This window comes from Thermobia domestica, chromosome 2 (genome assembly GCF_964235325.1).
Source record: "Thermobia domestica chromosome 2, izTheDome1.hap1.1, whole genome shotgun sequence".
Taxonomy (NCBI): Eukaryota; Metazoa; Arthropoda; class Insecta; order Zygentoma; family Lepismatidae; genus Thermobia; species Thermobia domestica.
The window spans coordinates 17,584,849-17,601,572 of NC_137455.1; the positions used below are offsets into that span (position 1 = coordinate 17,584,849).

The window sequence follows — 16,724 nt, forward strand, 5'->3', positions numbered from 1 at the left end:
AAATAGAACTTTACGATATTTAGGAAGAGGTATTTATCAGAGAGTTCATAGATTTCATAACCAATCTCATTACTTACCGCACCATAATCTGTTCCTTATTTGCAATTGGAAGGAGATGACAGCATAGTTCATCGAAAATTCAAGAGTTTGATTCATAAATAGGATACTAGGAAGTTAGGTAAACATTATATGTAGCACAAATGTGTCTTTCGTGCGATGTTACAAAGGTTTCCTCTTAGTATTATTTATGCGTGTACAAAGCCTTAGGTGTTTTCCTTTTCCGTCGTTAATAACGCCTGAACTGGTAAAGGGGGGTGTAAATAAATTAGGGACAAGACTGAGACAAATCTAAATCAGAAGTAGAAAATAACCGTGGGGCTGTAAACGCTTGTTCTATGTACCTTATGTTCGCACTCAGCAACATAACTCATTGAAATTGTTGAATTAACCTTCTTACTGCTAATTTGGGGGTTAGATGAAAATAATCCTATTCTAAAAGAGTATCACGACGCCAATGATCCTTAAACTTTACTTTTAGGAACGAGTCAACGGTGGCCAGCCATCAGCAATGGCGGTTACAACCATGATCGCCGTCGGTACGTCCCATGGTTTGGTGTTGGTGTTTGATGCTACCCAAACATTGAAGTGGTGTTTAGGAACAACTGCGCTTGGAGAGGAATATGGATCTGTGTCAAGTCTCTGCTTCAACTATGATTGTAGCAGAATTCTGGTCGGCTTTGCGAAGGGGCATATTTTAATGTATGATCTCACCAATGGGAAACTTCTAAGAACTATGACGGATGCCCATCCACCTGGAACTTCCGTTCTTCATGTTAAGGTAAGATATTATTGTGTGGGAAGTGAAGGAAGCAACATATTTTTCCCCCTCATATCATATCCTCTAGGTGTAAATTTCATGAAATAATAATTATGTTAAAAAGAATCGTATTTTTCGCTTTGAATTTCATATTATTAGGAATTCCAGAAAATCAATAAGATGTTAGAAAACTTGATGAAGCGCTGTGAAGAATATGGGATGAAAATAAATGTTAGAAAGACAAAAGCCATGGTGATTGGAACGAAGGGGTCTGTGTCAAATATAGAAGTAGGAGGAAAAGAAAATAGAACAGGTGGCTAGTTTTCGTTACCAGGGTAGTATTATTAGTAATGATGTGAAATGTGAACGTGAAATAAAAGCAAGGATAGGAATGGCAAAAGAAGCCTTTAGGAGAAAGAAAATGCTGTTTTATGGGACCTTGAATAAAGAGTTGAGAAAAAGACTCGTAAAATGTTTGTGTGGAGTATTGTATTGTATGGGTCAGAAACACGGACATTACGCGAAAATGATGAGAGATGACTAGAAGCTTTTGAAATGTGGGTATGGAGAAGAATGGAGCTAATTAGCTGGATCGAGCGGAAAACGAATGAGAAGGTGTTAAAAATATTGGGGGAGAAAAGAACAATTTTAGATATTATTAAGAAGAGGAAGAGAAACTGGTTGGGACATGGGACAAGAAGGAACTGTATCATGATGGACGTGCTAGAGGGTACGGTGGCAGGAAAGAGAGGGAGGGGACGAAGGAGACTACAATTAATAGACGATATCAAAACAGAAAAGTCGAACGTGAAGATGAAGAGGTTAGCGGAAGACCGTGGAGCATGGAAGCTTCTCAGTTACAGGAAGAGACCTGCCAATGATGGTAGAATACCTATGATGATGATTAAAGAATTTAAGAGAGGTGATTTTTGTTATACTCTATTTGTGTTACTTAATTTTAGTTTCCGTTGTGTATCATTGTAAGATTTTTCCAGAATTTTATATCCTATAAAGAAAGCTGCAAAGTGATGCGCTGTGCCTCGTTATTGGAATAAGAGAAATAAACTCAGTTTATAATAATAATAATAATAATAATAATAATAATAATAATAATAATAATAATAATAATAAAAGTTTATTTACAGTGTAAGGGACAGCAATCGACCAGCTACAGCACTTTATCAGATTCAGAATTTAATACATTTAGAAGCACAATTATGAAAAGAAATGTTAACTTCATTGCTACAGTATGAAATGAATCATAATTTACAATTTGAGCGTTCCTGTTGAATCATAAATTCTATTCCTTTATTTAAGAGGCCTTATCACTGCGAAATTAAAATACCGTTAATTTTACAGTAATTTCGTGATATCTTCAAATAGATAAAAGATAATCGAAATGTGAAACAAGAGCGCCCTAGGCAGTATTATTTTGTATGAGGTACCGTTATCACAAGTCACCTAGTAGCTTTCCGTTTGCAGCCATTTAGAAACGCGAAAATAAATACCGGGTTTCTAAATGGCTGGAAATCGAAAGTAGATAAGTGAGTTGTGATAACGGTATCTCATGTAAAATAATATTATCTAGGGAGGTCTTGTACCACTTTTTGATTATCTTTTATCTATTTGAAGATATCACAGAATTACTGTAAAATTAGCGGTATTTTAATTTCGCTGTGATGGGGCCTCTTAAATTGAGTTATCGTTTCTTCTAATTTTCTTGAGAACTGCTTTCATTATTGTTCCTACCTGAAATAGATCTGCCATATATATTCGTGTATATCATTCCTTGTCTTGTGATAACGTTAAGAACTTTCAATAAAGATTAGAACTAATTGAGAGCTGAGCAATTTATTCCTACCAAAGTTTTGGACTGGCGTCTGGTCATGTAACACGTATCTATTTATCTATAAGTCAAGTTTTAAGAATATTGTACGTTGTTCGTAGGTACGTGTTGTTATTTTGGTCTTACTAAAATCTTATATAGCAAAACACACATGTCAGTATTCTTAAAATTCTTGTCCTAGTGATAATATAAAAGCTCTAGTATTGACAGAGATGCATTAAAATCTTGTAATTCTTTACTTTTTGCAGTTTACGGATTTGCCAACGTTGGCGTTGTGCAGCGATAGTGGTGGCTCAGTGTTCGAATTAAATTTCAAACGAACTATGGGAGTACGTGGCTGTGATTCCCGATGCTTGTTTTCTGGAAGCAGAGGAGAAGTGTGTACCATAGAACCCTTGCTACTTCATAATTTCCAGACTCATCTACTTCATGATGTTGTAATGGTCGCAATGGCAACATTATCTAAGGTATGTCCGGCCACGAGTGAAATGTTAAGCTGTTAAGTGTAAGGTCTTTCATATTCTTGTATATTTTTATTGAATATGATAATTTCTGAAATTGGTTAGGAGGTTGAGTGTTTTTTTTTTTTTTTTTTTTTTCTACTAGTGTATGATGTAACACCTCGTGCATTAAATTTCTATATATTTATGTGGGTTCAGTCCTTAACTATTCAGCAAAGGTAAGTTACTGCTTTAGAAATTGTCATTAAGAAATACAAGGGAAACATTTATACACAAAGTCGGGGCTGATTGATTTAAATCACTTGATTCTTTTAATAAAATCGTTGATTTAAATCAAATTCCGAAATAAATTAATTAAAAGTGAAAATAAGTAAAATCCTGTTTCTGTTCTGTTATTTCGATTATGGAAGATAATAATCATAATGCAACAATGAGACTCAAATGTATGTGCAGCACTGTATGAAAACGGTTGTATAAAAATCCCGTTTTGAACGGATAACAGGGGAATCCTGCTTTCCTCTCTTCGTAATGTAGGTTTTTTAAATCGTTAAACTAGTGCAACGGGGAAATTACCATTGACATCTCTAGAATCACAAAGGTTATAACTCATTAAGGAATTCGGCACTGACACACAAAACCTAAAATGAAATAAATGATAAATGATGGAGCTTTTAGTATCTAGCCTACTGCGTATATACCTGCATTAGAAACAAGATCGATGAATAAACTTCTGTTTATCGAAAGATGTCTGGTCTGATAATGAATCAAAGTGTGTAATGAAAAAATATAACTGAAAGAGTATTATTTGTAGAGATGCAAAAAAGCCGGCTTTTTTGAATCGATGTTTTTTTTTTCACATAAAAAGCCGGCATTTTTGGGAAAGAAATGAGAATTTTGGAAATTTTGGCTTTTTTCATTTTCATTATTTTTCTATCTAAATAGCTTTCTTATAGTATATTCTATAGTTAGATAAGAATTCCATGACCTAAATGCCATATTTCGCTCTAAATTTCACCAGCAAGATGGATGGAGCACACATTTTATGAATTAAAGCTAACGTGAAGAATGTAGTATTTGAGGGCAATTTTAGAGGCTATTTAACTTTATTTTAACTTTTGAGTTATCGACATTTTTTTTCTTCTCGGGATCATTTCAGTTTGTCATCCGTGTTTCATTTCTAAGAGCTTAGTACTCTAGCTTCTAGTTGCAAAAGTTAAACTTACGTTTTTCTATATATCCGTCAAACCGTACTTGCACTTTTCTGTTATACTGTAGCTGTGCAACGATTTAGCAATAATTTTCCGGATACAACCTTGAATACTAATTTATACAAATAATCAGTAGTGGATTTAGAAAAGTACTTTGTGGGGGATTTCTCTGATTGTTTCGTTTTCTAAAATGTCCTAATTTTATTTGGGAGGAGCTTGAAGTTTATGAGCACAGGCATAACTAATATTTCATTTCGTTTATATATTTAGCGATAAACCTCATTGAAGATCATTTTATACTGAGACTCAGTGGCGGATTTAGAAAAGTATTTTGGGAGTTATTTTTCTTACTAATGTTCAGTTTTTCTAAACATTCGTAATTTTTATTTGACGGCAGCTTAAAGTTTATGAGTAAAGGTATGACTAATATATATTTCGTTTGTTTTAGACATTAAGTAATTTTGGGAAACAGGCTTTAGTCCGAAAGACCGCCCCCCTAACCTTCGCAAAACCGTCACTGCTGGTAATTAGTAATAATAACGATTTAAAAACAATAAGAAAGGAAGTCGGCCAATGCACAGTACACACACTATTTTTACTTCACAGATGGAATGAAGAAAAGCTTTGTCAGAATGGTCGAATGCTGAGTTGAATCACGGACTTCCCGATAGAAGCATCCACTCAGCCATGTTTGTTGTGCAGTTGTATTTATATTAAGTTAAATATATTCCGTAGTCCTTTTTTTGGGTGGTGGTGGGGTGAGGAGAGTTCCATAATGATATGAAGGGTGTGAGCCAAGAACATGATAACTAACAAATTTTCAATTGCTGAGTTATGCAGCACCAGATAGACAGCAACGCATACCGCTTCGTTTAATCCTTCATGTATAGTCTTATGTAAAAATTAGCTTTCTGACTTTCAAAATGGATTGTGCAGCAGAAACTCTCTAATTTCTTAAAATAGTAAAATTGTGGGTTACCATGTTCTTGCCTCATACCCTTCATATGTTGAATCCCTCTTGTTAAAAATTCAGAAAACTTGAGGACTGAGTAAACCGTAATGGTGGTTATATAAAACTGTAGAACTTCAAGAATATACAAAACCAAAAGCTCTAGATGTGCAGCCTTTAAGTGTATCATATAAATCTAAGTATTTTTCTTATGTTTTATTTTAATTTTATTTTGTTCCAAAAAGAGGATATGGAATATTTTGAAAAATACTGCATAGAATTTTTCTAGTTATTGTGTATTTTTTAAAAATAAGTATTTACTTTTAGGGTTGGCTGGTTTACAGCAGCTGGTTTTTTTCTTTTTTTAAATAAACAACTGGTTTAAACCAAAAAAATAAAAAGAACGAAAAATGCGAATCCTGTGAACTTCATGGTGACGTTTCCCCACATCAAACCATCTGCATTAGTTTTATTTCCTTTTCCCCTTTTAATCAAGGTGTCCCATGTTTAATTCTTGGTCGAACAACAACCCTTCTTTCATGCGTAAACAAAGTATCGGTTCGGATGTCACTTTAAGCGAAAGTCTTCTTCTTGATAACCTCGGTATTACGTAAGGATGTTAAGCCTGAACATACGAAACGAAACCAAATTGTATATTTCTGCATGCCTGAATGCCTGTTGTTTTATAAAGAAGCCAAGGTTACTTAAATATATTGATAGAAATTGGTAAAATTTATCGATTGCCTACGTAACTTCCAACATTAGCTTAGATTGGACTTTCAATAATATGTACGTACTAAATTTGTAATTTAATACCTCAGTTTTAGCGTACTGATTATGATATATTGACCTTTAAATTTTATATGCAAAGCAATAACAGGATTTTTCCGTTATTGTTTTACATTTAGAGTAATGAGGGGATTTTCCCGATGGCTAGGGCGGGAGTTTCCCAATTTAAGAAATTTACTTACCGGACTTATTTAAGCTTATGTGACCTCTTCCAGCACAACCCCATTGTTGCATAATAACACCAAGGCGAAACAAACTTATTTCTGTCAATATGTAATATAAATATATAAAGCAAAATATCTAAACCCAAAAAAGCCTGGTTTAAGCCAAAAGAGCCTGGTTTAAACCAAAAAAACCTAGTTTAAACTTCCCCCCAAAAAACGGGTTTTTGGCATTTTTAAAAACAACCATGGTTCTTGCCAACCCTGCTTACTTTTGTATGTAGGAGGTTAAAAAAATCTTATTATATACATTGGTTATTCCTTTGGAATTCATGATGTAAATATGTTGAGAAGTAAAACTGTTTGAAATATCTTTTCGAAATTCATGGTTTATTTTCGAGGTTTTATATTATTATCGACATCAACCACTAATTAAATGACTTTTTGTGTTATAGAGAAGCGAAACAAAATCTCGTTTATCCATTTAAAGGAGAATTTTGAAAAAAGCCCAAAATTTCCCAAGCAAAAAAGCGAAGCAGAAAAAACCGTTTTTTTTCCAAAAAAGCCGTTTTTTTCCCCGAGCCCTTGCATCTCTAATTATTTGTGACCTGGCAGTAGCAGAGGTAAGAGCAACCGCATTTTCATTTTTATTTATTTATTTATTTATTTTTTTGTCGACTTATGCCACGAAAATTCTTTCTTCAATACACAAGCGTGATGAAAACAACTGTGGCAGGTAAAAATTTGTTCGTTCTAAAGAAGGAAACTCAATTTCCATTTACATTGTATTATAAACTGAAGCTTTCCTGGTGTTATGTTTAGCTGGATTCATTATACTAGTTTGGATTCCATAGAGTATGATGTGGGAAAGAGAGTAATTCGTGAAGAACTGGACAAAAATACTTCCATTTACCTGCAAAATAAAAAAAAAATATATAATAAGTATAATCTTTTAGTGATAAGTGCGCTTACTCTAAGCTTCATTAATAAAAGAAAGGGAATATATACAAAGATAGCTCCCCAAACACAAAACGAGCTATCTAGAGAAGTTAGTAGTTTAAAATGCTTTTTTTTTTTTTTTTTTTTTTTTTTTAAATAAATTGAAGATATCCAGTGAACACGAACCTTCAAGCGTGTGAAGACCTTTTCGCTGAATGTGTTATAATACTCTGTGGTCCTTGATAATGGAAACTCGTTAAAGTTTCCAAAATATTGGATGTTATTTTCTGAAGAATACAAAAAGGTTAGTACTATTTTTTACATTCAGAGAGCCCTCTCTGATCTAGAGTCGCCAACTTTTGAAAATTGAAATACCGGACACCCTCCTCGACTACGTATACTTTAAGATTATGACACCATCGCTTGTCAAAAATGCGAACAACCTGAAAGTGGCTACTTCACATAAAATCTAGCGATTTGAAGTTCGAATTTAATAACTTCAGCTACTTTTGAAGCATTGATTAAACTTAGTTATTCCAATTTTTGTTCAGTCGGCACATGTAATTTTTGTCGTCTACCGTCAATAATACATCGTATTTTAAACAGAAAAGCAAATACAGTTGGCAATATAATTATGGCATGCAAAAAATATACAGTACCGTGCTGATCTGCTCATTACATTTTATATCTCTTCTTATTGTTATCCATCAGGTAGACATAATTTCTTTATTATTTGTTCTTAATGTCTTTTTACTTATACCTTAAGCTCGGAACATGCTTATACTTAAGCTGCAATGAAATATGTGAAACAGGAGGGTGGCCAAAATACTTTTTGAAGACGGTCATGATACCGATGACTAAGAAATCGAACTATATACTCTGCGTCAAAGAGATGTGAGGATTATAGAACTATTAGTCTCATATCTCATGCAGCTAAAATTCTGCTCCGAATACTGAACAGAAGGCTATATGGAAGAACAAATAAAGAAGTTGAGAAGGAGCAGTTTGGGTTCAGAAGAGGCAAGAGCACAAGAGATGCAATTGGATTATTAAGGGCAGTTATAGAAAAAGGGAGAGTTGTATGTTGAATTTATTGATCTAGAAAAGGCTTTTAACCGCGTGAATTGGGAATTGTTGTTGAGAGTTCTAACGAAGATAAGGTTGGAATGGAAAGATAGAAGACTCATAAGAAACTTATATATGAACCAACAAATAATTGTTAGGATAGGGGAAGAACTGAGGGAGGCGAGTGCAATTGGAAGAGGAGTTCGACAAGGATGCTGTCTCTCGCCAACACTATTTAATGTCTATCTAGAAGAGATAGTGAAAAAGAGCCTATATGATGATGATGGCATTTCGGTAGGAGGTAGAATGATTAGATGCATAAGATTTGCAGGCGATATGGCGCTTGTTGCAGAAGCTGAAAAGAAAATCAATAAAATGTTAGAAAGACAAAAACCATGGTGATTGGAACGAAGGGGTCTGTTCGATATCTGGGTAGTATTCTTAGTAATGACATGAAGTGCAAACGTGAAATAAAAGCAAGGATAGGAATGGTGAAAGAAGCCTTTACGAGGAAGAAAAGTCTGTTTTGTAGGACCTTGAATAAGGAGTTGAGAAGAAGACTTATAAAATGCTTCGTGTAGAGTGTTGTACTGTATGGGGTGGAAACGTGGACATTACGTAGATGTGATGAAAATCGACTGGAAGCCTTCGAAATGTGGGTGTGGAGAAGAATGGAAAGAATTAGTTGGGTCGAGCGGAAAACGAATGAGTGTGTGTTAGAAATGGTGGGTGAGAAAGGAACACTTTTAGATATTAAGAAGAGGAAGAGAAACTGGTTGGGACATTGGTTAAGAAGAAATTGTATCATGAGGGACGTCCTAGAGGGTATGCTGGTGGAAAAAGAGGGAGGGGGCGAAGGAGACTACAATTAATGGATGATATAAAACTAGAAAGATCATACGTGAAGACGAAGAGGTTAGCGGAGAACCGTGGAACATGAAAGCTTCTCAGCTGCGGCAAGTGACCTGCCAGTAAGGGCAGAATACCTATGATGATGATGATGAAGCTCGGAACAGCCGAAGCAAATAAACCCTTAAACTAGGATGTTACACTTGATCAATGTAGGGGTATATACCTACTTTTGGGCCACCCTGTACTTGAAAAGTAAGTCTGGTAATGTGTCATATTGCCTACATATTTTATTGGATCTGGATGCATTATTTAATTGGAAGATGTAACTGAGAATGAAGCAGTGCTAGCTGCGCTCTTGAAAAATGTACTTTTGTTGATCTTTAACAGTTTTAATAAGTTCAGTAAATTTTTCTGGCTTCAATTCTTCAGCGAATTTCGCGCACAACTGGTCGATATCAAAGCGCATTATAAACTCTGCTTTAACATTTTCATCGACAAACGCGTTCATTTCTAACTCCAAAATAATACGAATAAAACAGATTATAGGATTAATAAGAGGAAAAATTACCAGACATTTAACGTCTGGCTTTTAGGTCGTACTGGACACCGGACAAGGAGGTCTAAAACCGAACTGTCCGGTAAAATGCAGGACGGTTGGCAACCCTACCTTTCTCGGTCGGTAGTTTGAAAGTTGAGTCCGACTTTCCTCTTGTCGGACATTGTTTTCTTTTGAAAGGGAGAGGTAAGTAATAGAGTCGCTTAATTCTCATGGTGTGCTTCAAATACTATATATACGCAATTATTAATGTATAACTATGCATAGTTCTGTCGATTTTGAACTCTTCCGTCAGTTGTTTTGCTTGTATTTTGTATTACATTGTCTCTGTGTGTATTGCATTGTTAATTCTATACTCTTGTTCTCTTCAGGTAATTGTGGTAACAATACGTCCCAGGATGCGGGTGCTATTTACCCACGCTCTTCAGGCTAGTCCGACGACTCTTCCGTTGCTCACGTGGCAGTTTGTAATAATTCAAGTTGCAGATTCATCGAGAGTTGTGGATCCTGTCTTGGCGTTTGGCCGGGAGTCTACGATGTTCTTTTTCCAGGTAAATTAATCTACGAGTATTTTCCTCAAGATAGAAATTGCGGCGTTTTTAATCAGACTGTTGAAACGATAAATGTGAAACAGTTACTTCGTTGATTACATCTGTAAGTATTTTCTTGAAAGTTTTCGTTCACTTATTGGTGGCCTTGTTCATTGAGTTGTAGTGTATTATAATGGTTACATATTCAGTAATTTCTTAAGTTACTAATTATATTTTTACACAGAAGTTTAAAGTTAGAGAGCCTCACATGTTACTGCATATAGAAGAATTATGGAGAAATCGACGTAAAAATCTACATATATAAAAATCAAAGTCACGATGTTTGTGACTTCAGACCTCTTGAACCACGCAACCGATCTCGATCAAATTTTCAACATAGATGAGGTTCGGGCCTGGGATGGCTTTTATCATTTCACTTTGACAGTGCAGCATAGGTACTCTCTATAATTCTCGGGGTCGCTGAGACGAACAGTGACACTTCCGATACCGTTTAAATCCAAATTCAGTCCCACAACTTGGAGAAGGGAGAAATATATGTAAAAGTGATCGAAAATGATCCATATCAATGTCAAATCCACAGTTTTCTGCGTCTCTGACATGAACAATGACACTTCAGATGCCGTTTAAAACCAAATTCATCCCCGGAACTTGACGGAGGGGGAGAGGGAAGATATTTAAAAATGATTGAAAATGACCTATATTAGTGTCGAATACATAATTCTCGGGGTCGCTGAGACGAACAGTGACACTTCCGATGCCATTTAAATCCAAATTCAGTCCTGTATATCTATACTGAAACGTATTTTCCCGTGAAAGAACAGGTATTCTGCAGGTAAACAAATAAATTTCAAAATTGCTTAAACAAATAGTTGATTAAGAGATCTTTTTTTCAGTTGTAGAACCCTTGTACCGGAAGTGCAAAATGTGTTTATCTCAGGGATTCAGTATAGTCTTCATGTGAGTGACCTAACCTCATGGAACAATGTCACAGAATAAGCTATTAAAACTGTACACGAACTTTTACAGACGCAATCAACGAAGTAAACTTCTAACATTTGTAATAATTAGATCTACAACTAATTATGTTAGGTTGAATTAATAACACTCCTAGGAACTTGATTAATCATTTTATTTAGCTGTAGTTCCTGTGTACCAATGGCGTGTGGCACCGTTTTCGTGCGGGTAACAGGCTGTACACATCAATATATCCCTCAGATCAGAATTGCATGCGTTAAGTTGGCTTCCGTATGGCCAATTGCTTTTCGCACGTATCTTTATAGTCATGGTCCAAGTATATATAGAAAGCCTTGCTAATAGAATGCCTTATAGATACGAAACTAACGTTGAGACACTATATATATACTTGGACCATGACTATAAAGATATGTGCGAAAAGCAATAGGCCATGTGGAAGCCAACTTAACGCATGCAATTCTGATCTGAGGGATATATTGATGTGTACAGCCTGTTACCCGCGAGGGGCCACGGTGGCTCAGTGGTAGAGCGTTCACCTTTGGTGTATGGGGTCCCGAGTTCAAACCCTGCTCCCGCCAAATGAACCTATGTGGTGGACAAACACCGTGTGAGTGGGCTTTCTCATTCCACTATTTCATTCATTTCTCATAATCACCGTCTCCTTTAGCCTAACTGGCATAATCGTGGGACGTAAAACTCAAAAGATTTCATTTCATTTTCATTTCCTGTTACCCGCACGAAAACTGTGCCACACGCCATTGGTCCACAGGAACTACAGCTAAATAAAAGGATTAATCAAGTTCCTAGGAGTATTATTAATTCAACCTAACATAATTAGTTGAATATAAGGCATTCTATTAGCAAGGCGGGATACTCTAATATTAAAGCAGGACCGTACCTTCGCTATTGTCTGAGCTGAACTAAATAATAATAATAATTCGTAAATAGGCTGTTTTCTTCGATGGAATATACGGGTAAGATTGCAACTAAAATAGCTGCTAAGAAAGGAATAGAGAAAATAAAGTAAAATGGTAAAAATTCTTTATTGAAATATATTTGAGGGCGTGGTGCCTCGGGTAGAGCATTTACCTTAAGGGCAAGTTGTGCCTGGTTCAGTCCCGAGCCATGTGAGATCGTGATGGACACATTCAGTTTTTCTTTCATTTTTATTTCACAAATTCTTCCACAATCATTAACTTTCATTAACCATCCTTTTCCTTTTAGTTGATAGGGATAATCGTAGGACTAAGGTTGAAAGATTGCATGTCATTTTTTTAATATTCGTACGTATCGAACTCCATGATTTGTTGAAATTAAATTGTACATTAAGGCTGCTGGACATTAAAAAAGGGAAGTTCACTTCTTTTTCTAAAACTGTACAGTTCATCACTAGATAATATACAGGATCAACTCCTTAACTGTTTTTAGACTCAGCTGCGTAGTACAATTATAATAATGATAAATATTTGATAGGATGGCAGAATGGTTCAATGGTAGAGCGTTAAACTCTAGTGAGAACGGCCCTGGTTCGAACCCAAGCACGAGTAGTGGACATCATCATACCATGAATTTTCTTGATATTCTCCTACTCTTTCATTCCATCAACTGTTCCAATGTCGTTAAATGAATGATCAATATGTAATGCCCCTTTCGGTATGGGCTTACAATCTCGATATTATTCTGAAATGTTTAGTGGAATTCATGTTAATTTTGTTGAAGCTACCTTAATCTAATTACAGAAACTGCGTATAGGGCACTAGGAATATGGTCCGGACCATAACAAAAATCATTGTTTATAGAAGAAAAGTATCTCATAATCTCTACACAATAATCATGGACTGTTTTGAAAGAAGTTGACTAATTTTAACCAGAAAACATATACATTGGAAAGCACTTTTGAGGTTCGAATATAATATTAATACAAACTAAACCAGGATTAAGTGATTTTTAGATTTTAACAACAAGGCAAATGTAAATGTTTTAATAGTATCTACGTAAGAATTTCCTGTGATAAAATTGTGTATATTATTGTATTAATTTCATGATGGAGAGAAAGAAACAGCAGATTATGTGTCTGTAAAAGTAAGTTTAGGGGCTCCGCCTCCTTTCTCTAATAATCCGGGACAACGACAAAACACCAAATTCATAACATTTTATATTTACATTGATAATGTCAAAATTAACGGTAACTTTAAGTAAGCTGATTGTTTCTTTGCTTTTCCATTTACTAGATCACTATTAAATTCTAATTCCGATTACGTCACGGTTCAAAGATTTTACCACCGTGCGTTGTGATACACTTAGATTTCATCATCCTGTATAGAATTCAAGGACTTGGATGCAGTATCGGATGCATTATCATTATCATATTTAGAGGGACACCGTTATGGCGACCATGGGCCTATTAGTTTCTCGGCGCATGCCTATGTCGCCTGTCGTGGTACTTAAAAAAAAAAAAAATTAAGAGACAAATTAACCTGTAAGCGAAAGTGGTAACAAACAGACATTATAAAATTATTTTAGTTTCAGTTGACTCTAGCAATAATTTTGGTACTAGTAAACTGGCGCTGTTTTTTATTTCAGGTTTCTTTGGATTCAAGGAACAAAATACGCTTTATACCTCTGCAGAAAATGACTGTGTCCTACCTCCTGCTGAATTTCCAGTGGTTGAATTCTCGTACTTTAGCTATCATCGACACACTTGAACAACTTCATCTGATAGATGTCCGGACACAGGAGGAACTTGAAGTGGTTGACTTATCAGATGTAAAGCTTGTGTATGGAACCAGTCACTTCAAAGGCCTCGCGACAGGAGGAAATGTTAGCAAAGCAATGGTAAGAGTAAAACAAAACGGTAAAAGGCTAGCAATTAGAATTGGAAACATAATCTATACTGATTGTAATTTGCAGTTACCGCGTATTATTATTATTATTATTATTATTATTATTATTATTATTATTATTATTATTATTATTAATAATAATAATAATAATAATAATAATAATAAATTGTTTATTACAGAATAACGTATAATTCACCTGATACCTGTGAATAAGTGGCAAATTAAATTTTAAAAAATACAGCAAATGTACTGTCGACATATCCACAAATGTAATGTGATGTTAGTTTTTCAGCATTGCTTAAAATATGAAGAATCTTGGAGACGCTCTTCGAGATTAAATGAATACAATTTTTAACTTTGGTGCAGGAAGACAGGTTTGATTCGCAATACTTCTTGTAGTATAATTCTGTAAACGTATAGAACATATGTTCCGGATTTAATAGTCATATTTCAACATACTTCAGCGTCTATTGGTATAAAGATAATTATGTTTTCAATTGATACAATTATTATATTTCTAAGGATTGCATACGGGCAAGAAGCTATGGTTTGGGAAATTCTTTCAAGATTCGAATCATCTGTTACGTTATAACTACTACTACTGGCACCTAATGGTCATTCTCTGATAACCATTTCGAACATTTAAGCTCGACATTGTACTCGGAAACATATTGGGAGAAACTTCTTCCTAAGATGGTATTCTGCAAATGGTACAGTAGAATAGGAACTATAATGACTTTCATACATATTGTCATTGATTTTAATTCTTTACTATTTTTTATTAGTTAATTAATTAAAAGAGCATGTGTAATGTAGTAAATTTAAATAGCCACTCATGCTTCTGATTTTGTATTTCATATCTAAAAATTTGTTGCCTTTTTGCTTTGGGCTGAATGAAGATCCTCGGTTATTGGGAGTTTAAAAAATACGGACATTCTAATCTAAGAGTTTGTTGTGCATTGGATATGCTAGCATATTATTATTATTATTATTATTATTATTATTATTATTATTATTATTATTATTATTATTATTATTATTATTATTATTATTATTATTATTATTATTTCTTTACTAATTTGTTCATATTATCAACGTAATAATTTTGTAAATTATATATATATATATATATAGATATAGATATAGATAGATAGATAGATAGATAGATAGATAGATAGATATAGATATATATACGAGGGGCAGTCAAAAACTCGGCATTGTGATGCAATCATAATAAATGTTGTACAATACAATGTTTAGGTTCTCTAAATATGAATATGACAAGTGTGAACAGGCCATAACAGGCAGTTTACGAGTAATGTACGTAAACGGAGGAGTAAGTGCTGATCAGTTGGTGCATTGTCGAAATTCGAACAACGCGCCAACATCAAGTTTTTATACAAAATGGGGAAATCTGTTTCAGATACCTACTTTAATAGCCTTAAAGTCAGTTTACGGTGACAATGCTTTAAGGAAAACAGCATCGGTACCCGTTTCGTCACCGTACAAGAGATCAAAACCAACGGGACGGCTGAACTTCGGAAGATACCAAAAGAAGGCTTTAGTCGGTGTTTTCAACAATCGTAGGAGTGGTGGAGCAAGTGTGTGTGTTCCAAACGTTCCTACTTTAAAGGCGATTAAGTAAATGTGTATTTATATTATGGTAATAGAGAGCTACAACAAAATTCCTGTGGAAATAGAGAGCTACAACAAAATTCCTGTGGAAATAGAGAGCTTGAACAAAATTCCTGTGGAAATAGAGAGCTACAACAAAATTCCTGTGGAAATAGAGAGCTACAACAAAATTCCTGTGGAAATAGAGAGCTACAACAAAATTCCTGTGGAAATAGAGAGCTACAACAAAATTCCTGTGGAAATAGAGAGCTTGAACAAAATTCCTGTGGAAATTGAGAGCTACAACAAAATTGCTGTGGAAATAGAGAGCTTGAACAAAATTCCTTGGAAATAGAGAGCTACAACAAAATTCCTGTGGAAATAGAAAGCTACAACAAAATTCCTGTGGAAATAGAGAGCTACAACAAAATTGCTGTGGAAATAGAGAGCTTGAACAAAATTCCTGTGGAAATAGAGAGCTACAACAAAATTCCTGTGGAAATAGAGAGCTACAACAAAATTCCTGTGGAAATAGAGAGCTACAACAAAATTCCTGTGGAAATAGAGAGCTTGAACAAAATTCCTATGGAAATAGAGAGCTACAACAAAATTCCTGTGGAAATAGAGAGCTACAACAAAATTCCTGTGGAAATAGAAAGCTACAACAAAATTCCTGTGGAAATAGAGAGCTACAACAAAATTCCTGTGGAAATAGAGAGCTACAACAAAATTCCAGGAACTTTTTGACTGTTCCTCGTATGTATATATTCCCAACCAAATTTGTACTTAAAGATGGTTTTTTTAACCTTGTTGACAGTTATCTTGGTTTATTGGTTCAAATATATATGATCTCTAAATTGATTTTATAGTTATTCAGATATTAAATTCTATGTACAGTTTACTATTCAACACTGATATTTACCGTCGCAGCGCCTCATTAAGCTTAACGTGATATAATAAAACTGCGCTAATATGCTACCCCACGTGTATACCTAGGTATGTATGGGTATATCCACTCTGTATAATTTGTGGCTTGGATTTAATCGTGTAATCGTGAATCACATTATCGTTCTTACGTTTCTTAGAGCTTCGATATTA

At 34.7% G+C, this 16,724-nt stretch overlaps 1 protein-coding gene across 1 annotated transcript in view; it reads left to right on the top strand.

The window, feature by feature from the left end:
* Vps8 (vacuolar protein sorting 8) overlaps positions 1–16,724 on the top strand; it is a 307,518-nt gene that overhangs the window by 13,976 nt on the left and 276,818 nt on the right. Inside the window, exons 4-7 of the mRNA XM_081739543.1 lie at positions 539–838; positions 2,912–3,130; positions 10,015–10,194; positions 13,753–14,004. Of these exons, the coding sequence (XP_081595669.1) occupies positions 539–838; positions 2,912–3,130; positions 10,015–10,194; positions 13,753–14,004 (951 nt within the window). The remainder of the gene's footprint in view (positions 1–538; positions 839–2,911; positions 3,131–10,014; positions 10,195–13,752; positions 14,005–16,724) is intronic.